Here is a 15863-nt window from a genome sequence, read left to right as displayed (position 1 = left end):
CAAAGCATGCTATCCAGAGCGACCGATGGCACCTTTGATCGACATTTTAAACTCCCATGGGCAAGATCAAAAATGACGACAAGACTACTAGGCATTTTCGAGTTATTGGTGAGCCCAAGCGAAAGACTGGCATCCCGGCGATGATGTTTGAATGCGTATATAATAGAAACACTTCATTTTAAGGAAGTTAGATTCACATTTTCCACCCCAAGAATTGAGGAGCTAGTAACTATGGCCGGTATCAATGATTTATGACGTGGTGTAGAATATCTCTAGAATAAGTCACAGCGCTATAAACCACAGCTAGATGCATTGCATATAGACTAGGCCTCCACCCGGTAATTACACGCATTCTTTCCATTGGCCTGACTAAGAAATTGAGAGCGAAAAGGCTATTAAGAAGTGCCACCTTGACGAACTGAACGGTCAATGGCAACAAGACAAACGGCTTTTCTGAGAATGCGTGTATCGCAGGTACTAACATCAAGGACCCAAGGGATGCACAATGGTACGGAAATCGTTCGCTAGTCACCGGAACCGTGGGGTCAACAGCGAGGAGGTCCACCAAGAACCCAACGGTTGCCAGCGTCAATGTCGATAAATAGCCAAGTTGAATAGAAGACTGAGACGAAAATTGAAGAACCACAAAAGGCACCGCTGTCGTACCGATTAGGATCAATGTTCCCATGAACTCAAGGTTCTGCCAACTTGTGGGTCTGCAGTAGGGGGTAGCAGCGGATATGGTGCGATATAAAATGGTTGAGAGGCACCAGAATAAAACCCCAATACAGAAGAATAGTATGGCTAGTGAATCAAGGATGGCACTGGGACTCGTTGGAAAGTGGAAAATAAGGAAATGAATCGTAAACAAAACAAAATATGAAGCCCCGAAGATATGAATGATCGCGATAACTGCGCTGTCACGCAGTTTTTCCGTTTGTTGACTCGCCATTGCTTCTGTGACTCGAAATTGCTTCTGACTCGAAAATTACTATGAGGGAATGAGGGAGCAAGCGCTCTTATAAGACATTAGGCTATAGGCAGCCCGAAGATAGAAGACAATTTCAGAGGTTCAACAATATCTCCATGATAGCAACAATAAAAGGGTCGGCAGGGGGATTGATCAAGTACGAATTTCTGACACGACATTAACACCGCTTGTTTTTAGCACCATCAAAATCATAAGGGTGTGTGCATAACTGAATTATAAATTTGAAGAGGGCATTACATCAAATTGAAATCTGAAATGTGATTTTCCTGTGCATACCTCAATTATATGATGCGTGTTCGTCATCTTCGATCAAAGCAATTTTACCACATGTTCAAAAAATGGTATAGTATTAACTCGACGATGGATTAGTTCTGACAGTAATTGCTATGACTTGAATTGCAAAGACGCATGTGTTACAGTAGACGTGGACAGGCAATACCTTGAGAAAATCACACTGACATACACGGGCGTGGCGCAAACAGCCCTCAGTGTTAGACTACCGGGTAGGTAGTGTCGGGCCATCCGGAGGAGAGCCTTATTGTAAAGGCTCATTGTGGGGTTACAATACAGTAGTTTTCGAATTTAGTTTGACCTCTAACTCTGCAGACTTGGTTGCCGGTAGGTATATCGGGATACGCTAATCGTAATTAAGGCCACCGCTCTATCACCTAGACAGAGTGATAATAGAAATTCCCAAACCTCATTCACGGCCGTATTGTAATAGCTGTGTATTGATACATAGAGTCCCCTACAGCCCCTTCAAGTCCAATTTCGAATCACCAATAAGGACTCGCTGGTGACGTTCTGCAAAGAGGCGGGGTCGGGCAGCTATGCATTCGGCGCGCGTTTTTCGGAGACATATATATCTTACGTGCTGTCTCGCCGCATGTCTGCTAAACTGACCAAATTTTGGCCTTTTCCATTCCGCCCTAACTATGGTGAACAGAAGACGCAATACATCCCGGTCATCAACGGATAGTGATCCTGCACCTGACCCCCATGAATCCAATGCTGGTGCTCAAGAAAAGATAAAGCCGAGGCAGTACCAGGATATAATTTTAGGTATCATTGCTAGGTAATGTTTACAAAGAGTACCTAGAATCATGCATGGTTCTACTTTGGATGCGCTGACCTCGACACAGACTGCACCTCAACTCCGACTACAGCGATCTCAAGATTATATGCCAAGATAGAGTCTTCCCAGCTCATAAGCTTGTCCTGTGTCCCAGATCCAAGTATTTCCAAAGCGCTTGCTGTGGTTTCTTCAAGGTAGATTCAGGCAGATCCTCGTGGAACCCTCGAAGCGAAGCTTATGTGATTGACACAGGAATCCAAGGGATCGATTACTTTGGACACCAGAAGCTCAATACTAGTAGAGAAAATGCTAGAGTTTCTTTACACAGGAGATTATACAGTCAAAAATAATAAGGCTGTAGTTCAGATTCCACCGAGCGGTAGCAAAATAGTACCGGAACCAGATACATGTAAGTCGGAAGAGGCTCTGCGAGTCTCTCAAAAAGGTCAAGCCGCCATGGAGAATCTTTCAACTGAAGACAACTTCATCGGCGTAAATACAGTGACACCGTTGAATCAAACTACAGCGAGTCTCGTGGACCATAGTCCAATGGAGAAAAAGTCTGCAGTAGCTGGTGGGGCTCCCTTAAAAGGCACAAGCGAACAAATTGAGGTTATCGACGAGTCATTGGCCAATTGTCACCCATGCTATTTCCATCTACGCATGTATGGAGAAGCCGATTACTTCATGATTGACGACTTGAAAATCAGAGCAGAAGAGAACTTTCGAAATTCATTTGCAAATTGCCCTGAAAAGGAAATCTTGGTGCAGACAATCAAGGAACTCTACTCAGCAAGAGCCGACTACCGTGATATTAGGAAGCTAGCGACGAAACTGCTGGTGGGAAATCTACGAGAACTTCAAGGAGGATCGACCCCAGGAATTGATTCTGATCTCTTGAAAGCATTTCCAGAGTTTGCTACTGAATTCTGTTTAGCCACCATGGAAAAGTATTTGAGTGAGCCGTCCAACCCTCAACATGTGGCCTCCTCCAGATTTGAAATTAAACCATTCGAATACAAACCATTTGAATACCAGTGGGGGAAATGAGGATATGTGAATGGTGAAGCCGAAGAAAGGATGGCCTCGAGTGAATTCCCTTCAGTCAAGCCAATCTTAACGATCAGATCAACTTTTGACCTTCAGAAATATGACCTTGCTTGTAATTCAATTCTTTCCATCTCTGTCTTCAATGGACGTAACTGCGAAGATCTCTACCAAACAACCTAGCCTTTATGCCTCCAAATCTTGCTTCCGAGTTTTGGAGAGTCCGTGATATGATTCAGTAATATATCTCAAATAATAAGAGACCTTCAATGGCAGCAAGCTGATGCAGACAACCGGAGAAGTACAGATTGCAGTTGCTCATTTCAAATAATAAATACAGTAGGGAGACAATTTATATATAAAACGCATACGCCATACTTGCGGTAATTTATCATGACTCATCGATGCTACAAAGGTTGACGGTATCTTAGCGCGTTAGGCAAAGGCTGGACGCTATGAGAGAGATATGAAGAAAGTACGAGGTAAATCTATTTTTGAATATCGCCGTGCGGGGCTCTATACTAGAAGCACTGCAAGTGCCTCGCAATACAGGTAGGAGATTGGATATTTGCTTAGTTATCCTACTTCTGGCGGTACTTGATTTGTTCTCTTATATTGTAAATCAAGTTTTAATACCTTGTAAAAACAAAATTTGCTCTCAGCTGTACCAAGAATGAGGTCGAACGTGGGCTTATTGCCATTCGAAACTGTCTCTCGATTATCTGTGGATCATTTGAGTGTCTTCGCAGAAATGCTATTTCTCATTGAAAATTAGACTATAAAATGTTTCCTTGTCTAGAAGAGATGGATATTGTAGTATCTCTTTCGGGGGACATCGATGAACACTGCCGGCAAGCCTTTGGATTTTGAATCATACCGAATACGTCAACACGCTCTGAACCTCCCCGAATAAAAGCAGTCTACCAAGAAGCGGACCGAGAGAGCCAAGAACCGTAGAACAAACAGCATGCCAAGAGGGCAAGTATTTCAGCGACCCATGTGACAGCCAACAAACCCCCCTAAGCTCGCTGAGATTCCCACGTCCTGCAAGAACTTTGATATTACTTTGTGTGTAGAGACATGGATGGCAGTTATAGCGGCAGAAGCACAAAGAAGGAATATCGAGGAGAGCTAGAATATCATTAACGTGTTACTTGATATCTTGCGCGTTGTCTCACCTACCGTTGAAAAAAAGAGAGTGAGTAACCCAAACCACTTGGACAATGAGGCTGAAAATGATGGAATTTTCCGTTTTGATATAGTCCAGGCAGTCCCTGATAAAATGGCTAGACAATTGACCACCATGGAAATTACATAGGCTGAGATAGCGAAATGTGATGTTTTATCGTAAGCTTCCAGGGGACTCTTTGCTTCCCTTGGAAGCAAAGAATCAATTTCATTTGTGAATGAACCAAAAAGCCTGAGTGGATCGAACGCGAAAGAGTTGCTCACTCTAGAACAGTTACTATAGAGATTATCTCCTCGATTCTCTTGGCAGTAGCTCCGGAGGCCCACGGCATACTTGGCCGGAAGTTGAGATTTCAACTCATCCGCCAAGGATTGAACTTTATCTATGGATTGGTTAATTCCGCTCTCCGCAGCGCTAGATGCTTGTGAAATGCTACTAGCGGCAATTTTCGTCACGGTATCTGGTACATGGGGGGGTGTTTTCTGAAAAGCTGGAACTATTTATCTCTCCCAATGCATCTGACCGGCGAAGATGAAGGCCCTCCAAACGAGGAAACTTTGTTAGGTCCAACTGCAATGATTATTAGTATTGTACACAGTTCATAACATTTTCTCGGGTTAGTTGTACCCTCTGAAAGTAAAGCTTAGAAGCAGAGGACGCTGATGTACAACCCCCAAAAGTTATTCCTAGAGGCACAAATACAAGAATAGATACGGTCAGAGCAACCAACGCGAGACTCTGTCCCCTTTTGGCGTTTTGGAACATAGCTTAGTGCCAATTAAATCTTCAGTGGGATGAGAATGGAATCTTGGCCCACGGTAAACGGCTTTATATTAATGAAAATGCCAAAAAAAACCGGAGGTCAGATGGTATAGGAGAACCCTAGTCCGCCTCCATTTACGGCGGGACCACCGACTTGACTCAATCAAAATTTAGGCCCTCACCTTCTACCCTATACTGACTTGATGTTACAGTACTAAGACTGTCTTTTTTGAAGGTCACTAACTTTTCTGTTGTTTGAAACTGGCTTTGATTAGAAGAATTTGTTCAAAGTTGTCTTTATTATATCTTAAAGTGAGAACTTTGGATGTCAAATCATTAGTTTTACATAACGGTGCTCGACCATTCCCACAACAAATGTATGCACGAGACTTCCTACTAAGATTATGTCTAGTGAGCACGATCGCATTAAGAGTGCCCACGGCAATTGCAGATTGTGATCAGGGGTCTCTCTACCGGAATGTTGTGTACTGGGGACAGAATGGAGGAAATGCCGTTGAGAATAATGACTTATCAGCCTACTGTACATCCGCAGCCGGTATTGACATCATTGTCCTGGCCTTCCTATATGAATATGGAAATGGTATAACTATCCCAGGGGGCAGTATTGGGCAGTCGTGCTCAATCTCAACTTCGGGTGAAGGCGCGCAATGCGAAGAACTGGCAGCTGCAATCAAGAAATGCCAGTCGAACGGTGTCAAAATCTTCATTTCTCTCGGTGGTTCAATGGGGGCGTACTCCCTTTCATCTCAACAGGAGGCTGAGATCATCGGCCAAAACCTTTGGAATGCGTACGGGAATACAGTCGGCAACGTTTCGCGACCCTTCGGTGCGGCTTTCGTGAATGGGTGGGATTTTGATATAGAGACATCCAATGGTAATCAGTACTACAAGTACCTTATTGATAAACTCCGTTCTAACTTTGCGTCGGATCCGGGGAATGAATACTTTATTTCCGGGGCACCACAATGCCCTGTTCCAGAGCCGTTTATGCAAGATATCATCACCAATGCCCAATTTGATTACGTTTGGGTTCAATTCTATAATAATCCTGGCTGCTCTGTCAATGGTGCTATCAACTATAATGCTTGGAGAGACAACATTGCCGGGACATCGTCCGCCGATGCTAAAATTTTTATTGGTATACCTGCTTCTCCGGATGCTGCCACGGGAGAACAAAGCGGTGCAAAATATTACCTTAGGCCGGATGCTCTTTCGCAACTTGTTGATCAGTACAGAACTGACTCCGCTTTTGGCGGAACGATGTTGTGGTCTGCTGGCTTCTCGGACAAGAATCACAAAAGTCGGTGTACGTATGCACAAGAGGCTAAAAACATTCTCACTACCGGTTCACCTTGCTAGAATTGTTTGGGGATGTGACTCGTATAGTATATTTTGACTGCAAACAAGCGCATGAATTGTTTCATCGGCTTTGTAGCTTTGGGGGGGAGTTGTGCAGAGCCGCTCGAGATCACTTTTATTACTCTCTATTCTTCGAGCTTCCAAGTCTTGGTATGGTCCGCATATGTTGGTACAGTAAAGGGTCTAGCTCAATGAACATTTTCGAATCAAAATCCAGCGAAGGCCAGAGAAATACAGTATTAAAATCTAGACAAACTTTGTATAGCGTATATCTTAAGAAAAGATTCAAAAATGAATAAAGACCACGGCGAAATTGATTCTGAGAAAATCTGTATTTTATTGTCTTTATGTATTATATGGTTTTTTGAACCCGGCCATGTAGATTGCTACACTTACACTCGAGTTCGAAATTGGCTTCCATGAGAAATACACATACTTGTGTTCTGAAACACCCTGCCAAGACATATTATCCAATCACAGAAAAGAAAACCAAAGGCTAGACTCCACAGTAATGCTCAAAAAATATAGCCGCCTCTCTTATTGGCCCAATCTTGGGATCTGAGATAGTTTCTGTGTGTAAAATATGGAAGCCAATTTCGAACTCGAGTGTAGTACAATATGCCGTCCAAAGCCAGTAGTGAGACCTTTGGAAGACTCTGAGTCCTAAAATCATGACCTCCACACCAATTCTTGATTGAGATTTGGTTCATTGTACTATATAGTGTTGCAAGATCCCTCTTACACGAAGATACGGCGGCCAACCATATTCTCATAAAGAATAAAGTTCTGCCAATTCTAAACGAGCCTTTTCTTCACATTGCTTCAGGGTATCTACTTCTGTTTGCATTTCCCCTGCTACCTGCTGAGAAGTGTACAACTCGCAAGAAGATGTATATCGACCCGTCTCGTTATTGAGTTGATACAAATGGGATAGCTTTCCAGCCGAACGATCGGTTAAGTCCTGCAACCTTTTCAATAAATGAAAGCAGGTGCGGTAGTATGCATTTTCACTTTGCTGTCTACCTATTTCACGGACTATCTCGGCGATTTCCTCCATTGTAATCAAGTTCAAGATTTAGAAGGGGACATAGGAGTTTGGATGAATGTCGTAGTCTAATGAAGGAACTGGATTAGATTGGAAATTTTTCAGCGCCCATAGCTATATTAAATCCAAGTCCAGATGACGATAGGAAATGGACGTTGGTAGCTGAAAAACGTCTGGCTACCTCAACTTGCTGGCTGCCGGTGAGTATGAACAGAAAAATAGATTATTCGGATTTCGTGGGCCCTTCGGGAAGAAACTATAATAGAACGTGAATTTATTTAGGAACCACCTTTTGAGATTACACCTTTCATTGATCTTGCTATTCGATGTTTACAAGGAAAATCTGAGGACCAGTAAAATCGATGCCAAAATGACCACTTTCGAAGCCAGAAATGGCTTTCCTTTTACCTACAACTTTCAATGTTGAGTTGTCAAAACTAGGATTCCGGAATTAATGAAGGGCTGCAAATATACACAATGTCCACCTTCGCCAGATTTTTCATCTACGAAATAAGCAAATTTTTGAAATCAAAACTGCAGTATACAAGTTCGTATTTTCCAAATCACATTATTGATCTTCTTTTCTGAGCTCTAGTCAAAGCGGACCAAATCTCTATTGGATAGTGTACATGGAGACGAGTAAGTGAACAATTTGATTGATTGAAAAAGATTTTTGTAGATCACAGAAAGAAAGAGGGCCCCGTTGGGCCGTCCTTGAGGGTGTAATCTGAGTATGGCGCTCCTAACCACCATACTAAAACTGAGGTGTTACTCCTTGATGTAATTTGATGCGCTTATGAAGTAACTGGTGACATTGCTTGAAACATATGGGCCGAAGAAGACTCTTACTCCTCTCAAGCGAGCTAATAGTTGTCTATAATATCAACTAAATACGAGCTATTTTGTACCATCGCGAGTATAGAATGAAAGTACTGTACAATCAGGACAAGCTGCGCTGTAGATGAAAAAAGTCATGGAAAAGGCACTGGTACCAATTCACTGAAGATAAATCGTATACTCTCAAAGCAAAGATTTTGCTCTTCAGGAGGCATACTGCGTCACGCAAAGAAAAAAAAAACAGGGCATCGCCCAATTTTCTGATTCCTCAGTGTATCGGTCGGGGTTGCTCATTTGCTGAGGACATATTGAGGGCACATTGTTTCATTTTTCTTGTTTTGCATTGGGATACTCATTTTCCTAAAGTAAAGTATCGACGAATATAATTGTACAGTATATATTGCATATTATCCTTTCGAATTATGTTTTGTCTTCTGGCTTCTGGCTACTAAGGTCGACTGTTTGAAATGAGCTTTGACCGTGCAGCTCGTGATGATGCTTCAAGCATTTACAGCCGATCGACCGACTCTCCAAAGCTAGTCACAACACAACAGGGATCGTATTGTCTAGCAGCTAAACATGATTTGCCTGAGATCAATACTCTTGACCACCAAATCGCCATGCTTCGCGGCTCGACAATAGCTCTAGAAACTACTAGTGTAAGGCTTCAGAAATCAAAGACTCAACGTAGACGATCACTTCCCGAATCTCGTTGTGAGAAGTTACGCCAATGGGAGAAGCAAAATTACGAGAATGAATTTTATCAGGCATGTCTCGAAAACTTTTGGGAGCTTTTGAATACCGTCGTTGCGGCTATCCGCGTTCTTACACCCAATCCCTATTATGAGACAGAAGGAATGAAAAATGTTCACATGGTGGTCAATATTCTACGTGAGAAATTGAGATATTCAAGATTCCAGGAAGCCCAAGCTGAGCAAACGTGGAGGTCTCGATGGAACAGTTCTAATTATTTGCGTCCACAATCTAACTGGATCTAAGGCAACATAGCCCGCCATAGTTTATGCCCAAGTCCCTTAGAATGTATCGATTTGAATTTATCTACTGTATCATAGAAATATATTGCATGTAAATTTGATGTTTTTCAGCAAGTGATTTCGTGCATACAGGAGATACATTCAATATAATCTCAGCTGCCTCGCAAGCTAAATGGTAGCAGACCAGGCTAACAATCATAATACCTCTCTGGTCATTAATCCTGATAAAATTGATACCGTACTATATTCTCATGAATTTCGAAACTGATCATGCTTGGAAATGACCAGACTGAATATGTTCGAAGCCATCGCTGCTTAAATATATGAATCAGAGATACTGAGCATTTTGTTACGCATCTCCTCTTTGAACTGTTCCTGTGCCATCTTATGTGTGGGGAGAAAGAAGATAACCAGGGACGGAAAATCGTTTGAAACGGACAGGGTCTGATCAACATCAGATACTGGTGGTAGTGGTGAGAATGGCGGTGGATGAAAAATAAAGGCTCAGTTCTTGGAACTTCGTGTACATTCCACTAGACTTCTGCCATCAGTGTAAAAACCGAATCATAGGTTATTCCCCCCTCACAGTATGGCTCCTCTAACGGTTGTTTCCGTCAAGTATCATCGCACAATTTGCATCAAAATAATCACGTCGTTATTCCACTCTTCTCTCGCATCTTCAACATTCTACCGATCCCAAGGCCCGCAAACCTTACTAACTCTGTGAGATGCGAATTCTTGCTACGGTTTCTTCCTTACCAATCGGTCTCCACAGTTCATTCTCTGGACCACGAAGTTTATAGCGATACGCTTCATAGAGAGGGGGCAGTAATAGCACATCTTGCGCGCAATAGCGATTTAGTTCGCCTCCAAGGGGCCTATCATTGAAGATCTCAAATAGGCCACCTCATTGAGGGTCAAATAGTCGTCGACCAGTATTTTTTACCAGTTGCCAGTCGTTTTTGACAGCTGTTTAAAGGTGCATCATTCAATAAGCGCTTCGAAAGCCCTGCCAAATATTCTAGCGAGTAGTCCCGTGTTGCAAGCTCCAACAGCTGAAGGGTAATAACGCCATTCATACAGAATCCAAAATGGCTATACAGTGCGAGTGAATCATTTCGAATGTCGGAGACAACCTTGGGGACCTGAGAGTCATCAAGTACACCCCTCAGTGAGCTAACATGTATGTCTTTGACGTCGAATGGATTTTCTCCCAGAACATGGACTTCAATTAGGTAAGTGTTCACAAGAGGTGGAACATGAAGCGAACTGGTAGATATCGAGCCAAGCCGACCAAGCTTTACACCCTCAATGCCTAGATAAAGCGAGGATAGGTCAATTGGAAGCCAGAGGTCGCCGAGTAGATATTCCCTACCCGAATTCTACTTGAGCATGAGTGTGGCCTGTCACATCCTGTTTGTAGTCATACGGGAACATGTCAAACATTTTCGGATTACTATCATATTTGACAAACTAGCTCTACAGGCTTCCATAAGCGGCGAGTTGTAATTCATCCAAACATTGATCCAGTTCGGGAGGTCCGAATCTTTCAAACTTTCTTTAATCATGTAACATTTGTCACTCATGCTTCGCCGGATAAATGTCTTTTTTAATCCGCCGCAGAAACCCATCGTACGCAACGAAACTGAATATATCTTTCACCACAGTACCGTTACCTCTTCTCAGTTCAATTATAAGAGGATAAAGAAATGGGATCGACGGGTGACTGTGAAGCTGATGACGGTATTTTCGATAGTTGTCATGAGCATCGACGAATCCACTGTATGTCCTATCGATCTGACCGCGACCTTGCACTAATCCACTTAAAACAGCACTCAGACTAAAGTGGTTCCTCATTCTATGAAGCTCCTAGTTTGATGTGAGTTTCTGAAAATCTGAAAAGGGTTTAAGATCATACCATTGCAACATAGGCCAACTTGTCGTACTCTCTACTTGCAGATACGACGTCCTCAATATCACGATTGAGCTTGTCCCACTGGGTTGCTAGATCCCTTAGGTGTTTATCATAAGATTCTAAGCCAACGAGACTTAGCTTTTTGAAGGATCTAAGAGCGTCACGGGTCATGTCCAAGGCCAGTGTGGTAGCTTCTTTAGTGCTCAAGGCCGTGAAGAAGTCTGTGTTAGTATCAAATGCGCGCCCGTGTGCTATATCTTCACTTATTTTATACCTTGTGTACCGAGACTCCAATATTTTCAGTCGTTGAATGATAAAGTTCTCCGGCCTGGAAAGTAATCTTCGTAGAGGCTCAGCGATAAGTCCGTCTTGCATCTCTAGTCCAATGCAAGGCTGTGCATCTTCGAGAAGAGAAAGCGACTGGAAAATTGTGGAGCATAGGAAAGGGTCGATTGGTTCAATTGCCTATGGCAAGTTAGCAGAGAACAGATATAAGTCAATTCGGCGAGAACAATATTGCCTTTTTAGCTTCCCAAAACAGGTTGCGGTCGCAAGGAAATTTGAGAAGGTGTGAAGATATAAAATGGTATAGGTCCTTATGAAATGACTCGAACAATTTCAAAGGTGTACATGGCATACCCATGACCATCATTACCCAATCTCCAAGCCGGAGGTGTTTGAAGGCGTTCCAACTAACATGAAGAAGTTGCATCGCCAGTTTTTTCGATTCTTGTGCTTCTATAATTGGTTGTAGTTCGTTAAACCAACCTGGATCCGCATTCTCATAGCCAGTAAGTTTTGCGCTTTGTTGGTTCTCGGTCCTTAGGCCTTTTTCATGCTTATCTTCCAGCTGGCTGACCGTAGACCAAGGGAAATGGAAGGTTGAAGTCTTCGGAATGTGAGTCTCAAGTTTAGGGGCTTCCATGTTTGCTGATTCGGACAGGGAGTTTGGAGCGTAATGTGTGTAGTATTTTTTGACAGTAATATGCTCCATCTCATAGTTGATGATATATTTTATATGTCTTTTATATTTCTAGTGAGTCAAGGCCTTTGGCTCGTGTAACAAGAAAATAATTTGGATGCGTGTGTTATTAGCGCCTTCCTTCGATTAATGCAATCCAAAATATTGATAATTACGTTTCAGCTCGAAACATATGTTTCCAAAACATAACACAATGTACTGTATGCATTATTCGGTAGAGTTGTGGTGCATATAGTATTCGTTCGTTTCGCATGGAGTCAGGAACATTCAATTATGCACACAGAATAGAGTACTGGATTCCCATTTAAGCACTGGCCCCAGATAGCGACTTCTTTTCAGTCTAAAATAAACCCAAGAAAATAAGGCACTCAATCTTGATAGAACAAATTGTCTAATTGACAGCCAGCTTGGTAACGTATGATGCATGATCTGCTCGTGTGGAAGAGGAGTTGATCATCTCTTTGCTGTACCGAGTTCTTAATTGATCAGATGGCGAAATGCACAAGCACAGTAATAGTAATGTAATCTTATAAAACCCAGCACGTTGATCAATCCAAATGATGCAATAACTCAAGGATTTTAAGAATGAATTGAACGACGTGTCTAACCATATCTGTATTCAGCATATTATTGAGCTGTGCACGAACGAACAACCATCAGATTCCGAGACGCTCCGTTATTTTATACTGGCAGATGGAACAGAATTAGGATTTGGTGGTTTAGCCTATCTTAAATGCTGAAAAAAAGCCTTCAAAATGCGTCATCCAAGACAGTTTGCCATGGTGAGACAATGTTTTTTCTGCTGGCACGCTATCTTACCTCTTCCTTGCCTACCTACGAATAGCCCAGAATTATAAAAACCAAGAAGCTCAAACTTTGCTGATCAAACACGGTTTCAAGAACGGATAAAAGGACCGATCCCAATATTTGCGACCATTTTTGTTGTCTTTTATTGTATTTCGGACATAAATTACCATGAATTTGTTCACATACTTCCCTTTTATCAATGGCCTTGTGCTCGCCAGCTCTTTTGTTGTCATTAACCATGAGAATCAATGTTTGTTATGGTCTGAAAGGAATTACGGCTGTACAGGCTATTCGGCACCTTTCTCTGAACTCAAGGGTCGAGATTGCTCCAGTAGGTGCCTCTTTCGGAACTAGGAAGCTTTTTATTAACTAAGTTCGAAGGCCTGATCAAAGCTAACCCCGATGATGATATGATCAAACTCGACATATGCGGTACGAAGAAAGGACATCAGATTGCCTGGGTGACTCTTAACGAAGAAAGTACTGTTACTTTTCATAATATAGGAGGAGACACATCTAGCTGTAGACTAGATAAAGGTCTCAGTGTGGGTAGTAAATGTAGCATCAGCAATACAATTTCGTCTCAAACCTTCTCGTCGATGCCCGCGAGTAGTCAATACTCAGTCTCAGCACCAAGCACTCAGTCGGATCAAAGACCGACTCTGGTATCCGGATCGTCTTCTATGAAGAGCCAATCCCCATCTTCGGCTTCTGCCGGCCGGTCGGATGAAGCGGAAACTCCGGTATTGGAATCGACTTCTAGAAGCAGTCAGAGCTCGACCTCACTAGCCGCCAGTCACTCGGCTCGCGGAACATCTATTACAGATCGAACATCGGCTCCGGCGTCAGTTTCAACGAATACACACGTCTGCAGACGTTCCGTGGAGTGACTGAGGCCAATTTACTTTCTGAAAATCCTGCCCCCACATTATAGTGGCTATCTGGGATTATATTATGCTTCCCTGACAAATAATTACGCACTTAGCTAGAGCATGGTGTACCCGTTAGGAGGTTAGTTGAGGTATAAGCCCTGTTCAGTCGCTTATTGTACCAAGAACAATAGTATGACCTGGTGGATTTTGATAATGGGTAGGAGGATGAGCTTCCTGTGTTTTTGTCCAGAAATGGAAGTCTCGCTGGAGCTTAAATTAAATAGTTTATTGTCATCTAGAGTGTTATTTCTCCCAAATTATCAGGTCTGTCTCTTTTATATCTCTCTCTCCCTAGTAATAGTCTTCATACTATCTACTAGATTGTAGAATCTTGCAAGCCTTTCATTTCAAGCACAACTTGTTGCCTTCCATAATCTTATTTTATAGTTAGATTATAAACAACATACTATACGCACTTCCCACACCCACTCAGTTTATGTTGCATAGACGTGTCCCCCACAACGTTGTTACTCGCCGCCATAGTAACCAGCTGGGGAAGCAACTCACATTTACGCCCAATGACAGCCGGATATAACCAGAGCAGATCACACTAGCCAACCTGGAGTTTCAAAATTGAGATGTGGACCAGATCGGCGAGTCTCAGTTGATTGAGGACCGAATCCAGTCATTGGAGCTACGGCTAGAAATACACAAACTCTATGTACCCCGTGGTCTGAAGTCCCACGTTCGGTTCAACCAAAAGACTGTCAAGACCATATCGGGCGACGAATCAGAAGAATCGGATAATAGCTGAAGCCTCTGCCAAAGACGAAACGACTGTAGCAAGCGAAACCAATACTCAAGTGCCAATTTCGCTTAGCGAACTCGACAGAGCTCCTCTTCGCTGTAGCAAGAATTACCAACATGCTGTAAAGAATGCTCTTCGGCGGCATTTTGCAACCCATAAGCTGCCGATGTGGTTTCCCGGCTGCAGCTATATTCTTCCCTCGCTGAATGGATACAAGCTCCATCTGCCAAAGTAAAACAGCATCTTTCTATGACAGGCAGAGAGTCTGGCGAAAGGTTGAGACTCCGAGGCTACAATGAGGGCTAGCTTGGATTCCATTCAATTGACACTGTATAGAGTTCCCATCAGTGATAGTCGTTTGAAAAACAAGTCCACGGAGAGAATCAAGGAGCGTACAGTACTGAACAAGGCATGAAAGCTTTTCACAAATTCCTGTGCGTACTATGCAGAAAGCCGGTAGAGGATCTAATTAAGTAAACTTGAGTGTTTGATGTCAAAGAACAACTAACTCGAACGTCAATTTTTTGCATTATCCTAGATACTTGTCTGAGCCTCCTCCTTTTTAGAGAAGCCTTTTAGTATGGTAGCAAGATAGGAATTCCAGTGGTGACGTACATCATATGCTGACCCACCGCCCACGTACTCCCGCAGTCCCAACGTCCATGAAATCCTTCTCGAAGTTTCGTTTGGCGAATATTATCAATCGCTCTTTCGAGGGGGTTTCATCAAATAAAAGAGAACAAGGGAAAAGGTTGACATGCCACCTCAGAGAAATATTCGACTCCAGCCGTATTCAGATGACTGTCAAGCACGACAATATGGTAAGTCATTGAAGCATTTCAATGAAAGGGATAGCTGATCATACTCTACCATGCAGGAGTCCCTATCAGAGAAGGCTGGATAGGGATTGCGCTTGCGAACGTGGAATACGAATTCAGTATGCTCCAGCTTGAGAGGAATAACTTAGCCAGCATGCTGCAGTTCTATGAACGAGACAAGACCCACTTGGAAGACTCTATTCAACAAGTGAAAGAGACAGCAAAACTGCGGAATGAGAGGTTGACCCAAGAAATTGAAGAACTCATGGCCGAACTTGCTGGAAAACAAGTTGAGGGGAAATAAATAGTAAAAGTTAGTTTCAATGTATTACTTGAAGAA

General features: G+C 42.8%; 6 protein-coding genes across 6 annotated transcripts; 5 read left to right on the top strand and 1 right to left on the bottom strand.

Moving 5' to 3' along the window:
- Positions 1–2522: 2522 nt before the first annotated feature.
- On the top strand, positions 2523–3116 carry N7469_001922 (uncharacterized protein; the record flags this gene model as incomplete). Its single annotated transcript, XM_056640842.1, has 1 exon — positions 2523–3116. One exon carries the CDS (start codon positions 2523–2525, stop codon positions 3114–3116), a length of 594 nt encoding a protein of 197 aa, XP_056503336.1.
- Positions 3117–5439: 2323 nt separating this feature from the next.
- N7469_001921 (chitinase 2) lies at positions 5440–6444 on the top strand (the record flags this gene model as incomplete). The annotated part of the gene is made up of 1 exon (XM_056640841.1): positions 5440–6444. One exon carries the CDS (start codon positions 5440–5442, stop codon positions 6442–6444), a length of 1005 nt encoding a protein of 334 aa, XP_056503335.1.
- A 2349-nt stretch (positions 6445–8793) lies between these two features.
- Positions 8794–9334, top strand: N7469_001920 (uncharacterized protein; the record flags this gene model as incomplete). Its single annotated transcript, XM_056640840.1, has 2 exons — positions 8794–9217; positions 9240–9334. 2 exons carry the CDS (start codon positions 8794–8796, stop codon positions 9332–9334), a joined length of 519 nt encoding a protein of 172 aa, XP_056503334.1.
- A 1899-nt stretch (positions 9335–11233) lies between these two features.
- Positions 11234–12161, bottom strand: N7469_001919 (uncharacterized protein; the record flags this gene model as incomplete). The annotated part of the gene is made up of 2 exons (XM_056640839.1): positions 11234–11656; positions 11934–12161. The coding sequence occupies 2 exons, from the start codon at positions 12159–12161 to the stop codon at positions 11234–11236; spliced, it is 651 nt and encodes a 216-aa protein (XP_056503333.1).
- A 1032-nt stretch (positions 12162–13193) lies between these two features.
- Positions 13194–13768, top strand: N7469_001918 (uncharacterized protein; the record flags this gene model as incomplete). Its single annotated transcript, XM_056640838.1, has 2 exons — positions 13194–13356; positions 13407–13768. Coding segments are annotated over 2 exons (525 nt in total), but the record flags the coding sequence as incomplete, so codon positions are not given.
- A 1694-nt stretch (positions 13769–15462) lies between these two features.
- N7469_001917 (uncharacterized protein) lies at positions 15463–15827 on the top strand (the record flags this gene model as incomplete). Its single annotated transcript, XM_056640837.1, has 2 exons — positions 15463–15526; positions 15583–15827. 2 exons carry the CDS (start codon positions 15463–15465, stop codon positions 15825–15827), a joined length of 309 nt encoding a protein of 102 aa, XP_056503331.1.
- Between the last annotated feature and the right edge of the window lie 36 nt (positions 15828–15863).

This window comes from Penicillium citrinum (assembly GCF_028827155.1).
Source record: "Penicillium citrinum strain IBT 23319 chromosome Unknown utg000002l:1.0-3833315.0:1.0-3834789.0, whole genome shotgun sequence".
Taxonomy (NCBI): domain Eukaryota; kingdom Fungi; phylum Ascomycota; class Eurotiomycetes; order Eurotiales; family Aspergillaceae; genus Penicillium; species Penicillium citrinum.
Note: the sequence above shows the minus strand (reverse complement) of the source record. Positions and strands in the feature narration are given on the sequence as shown.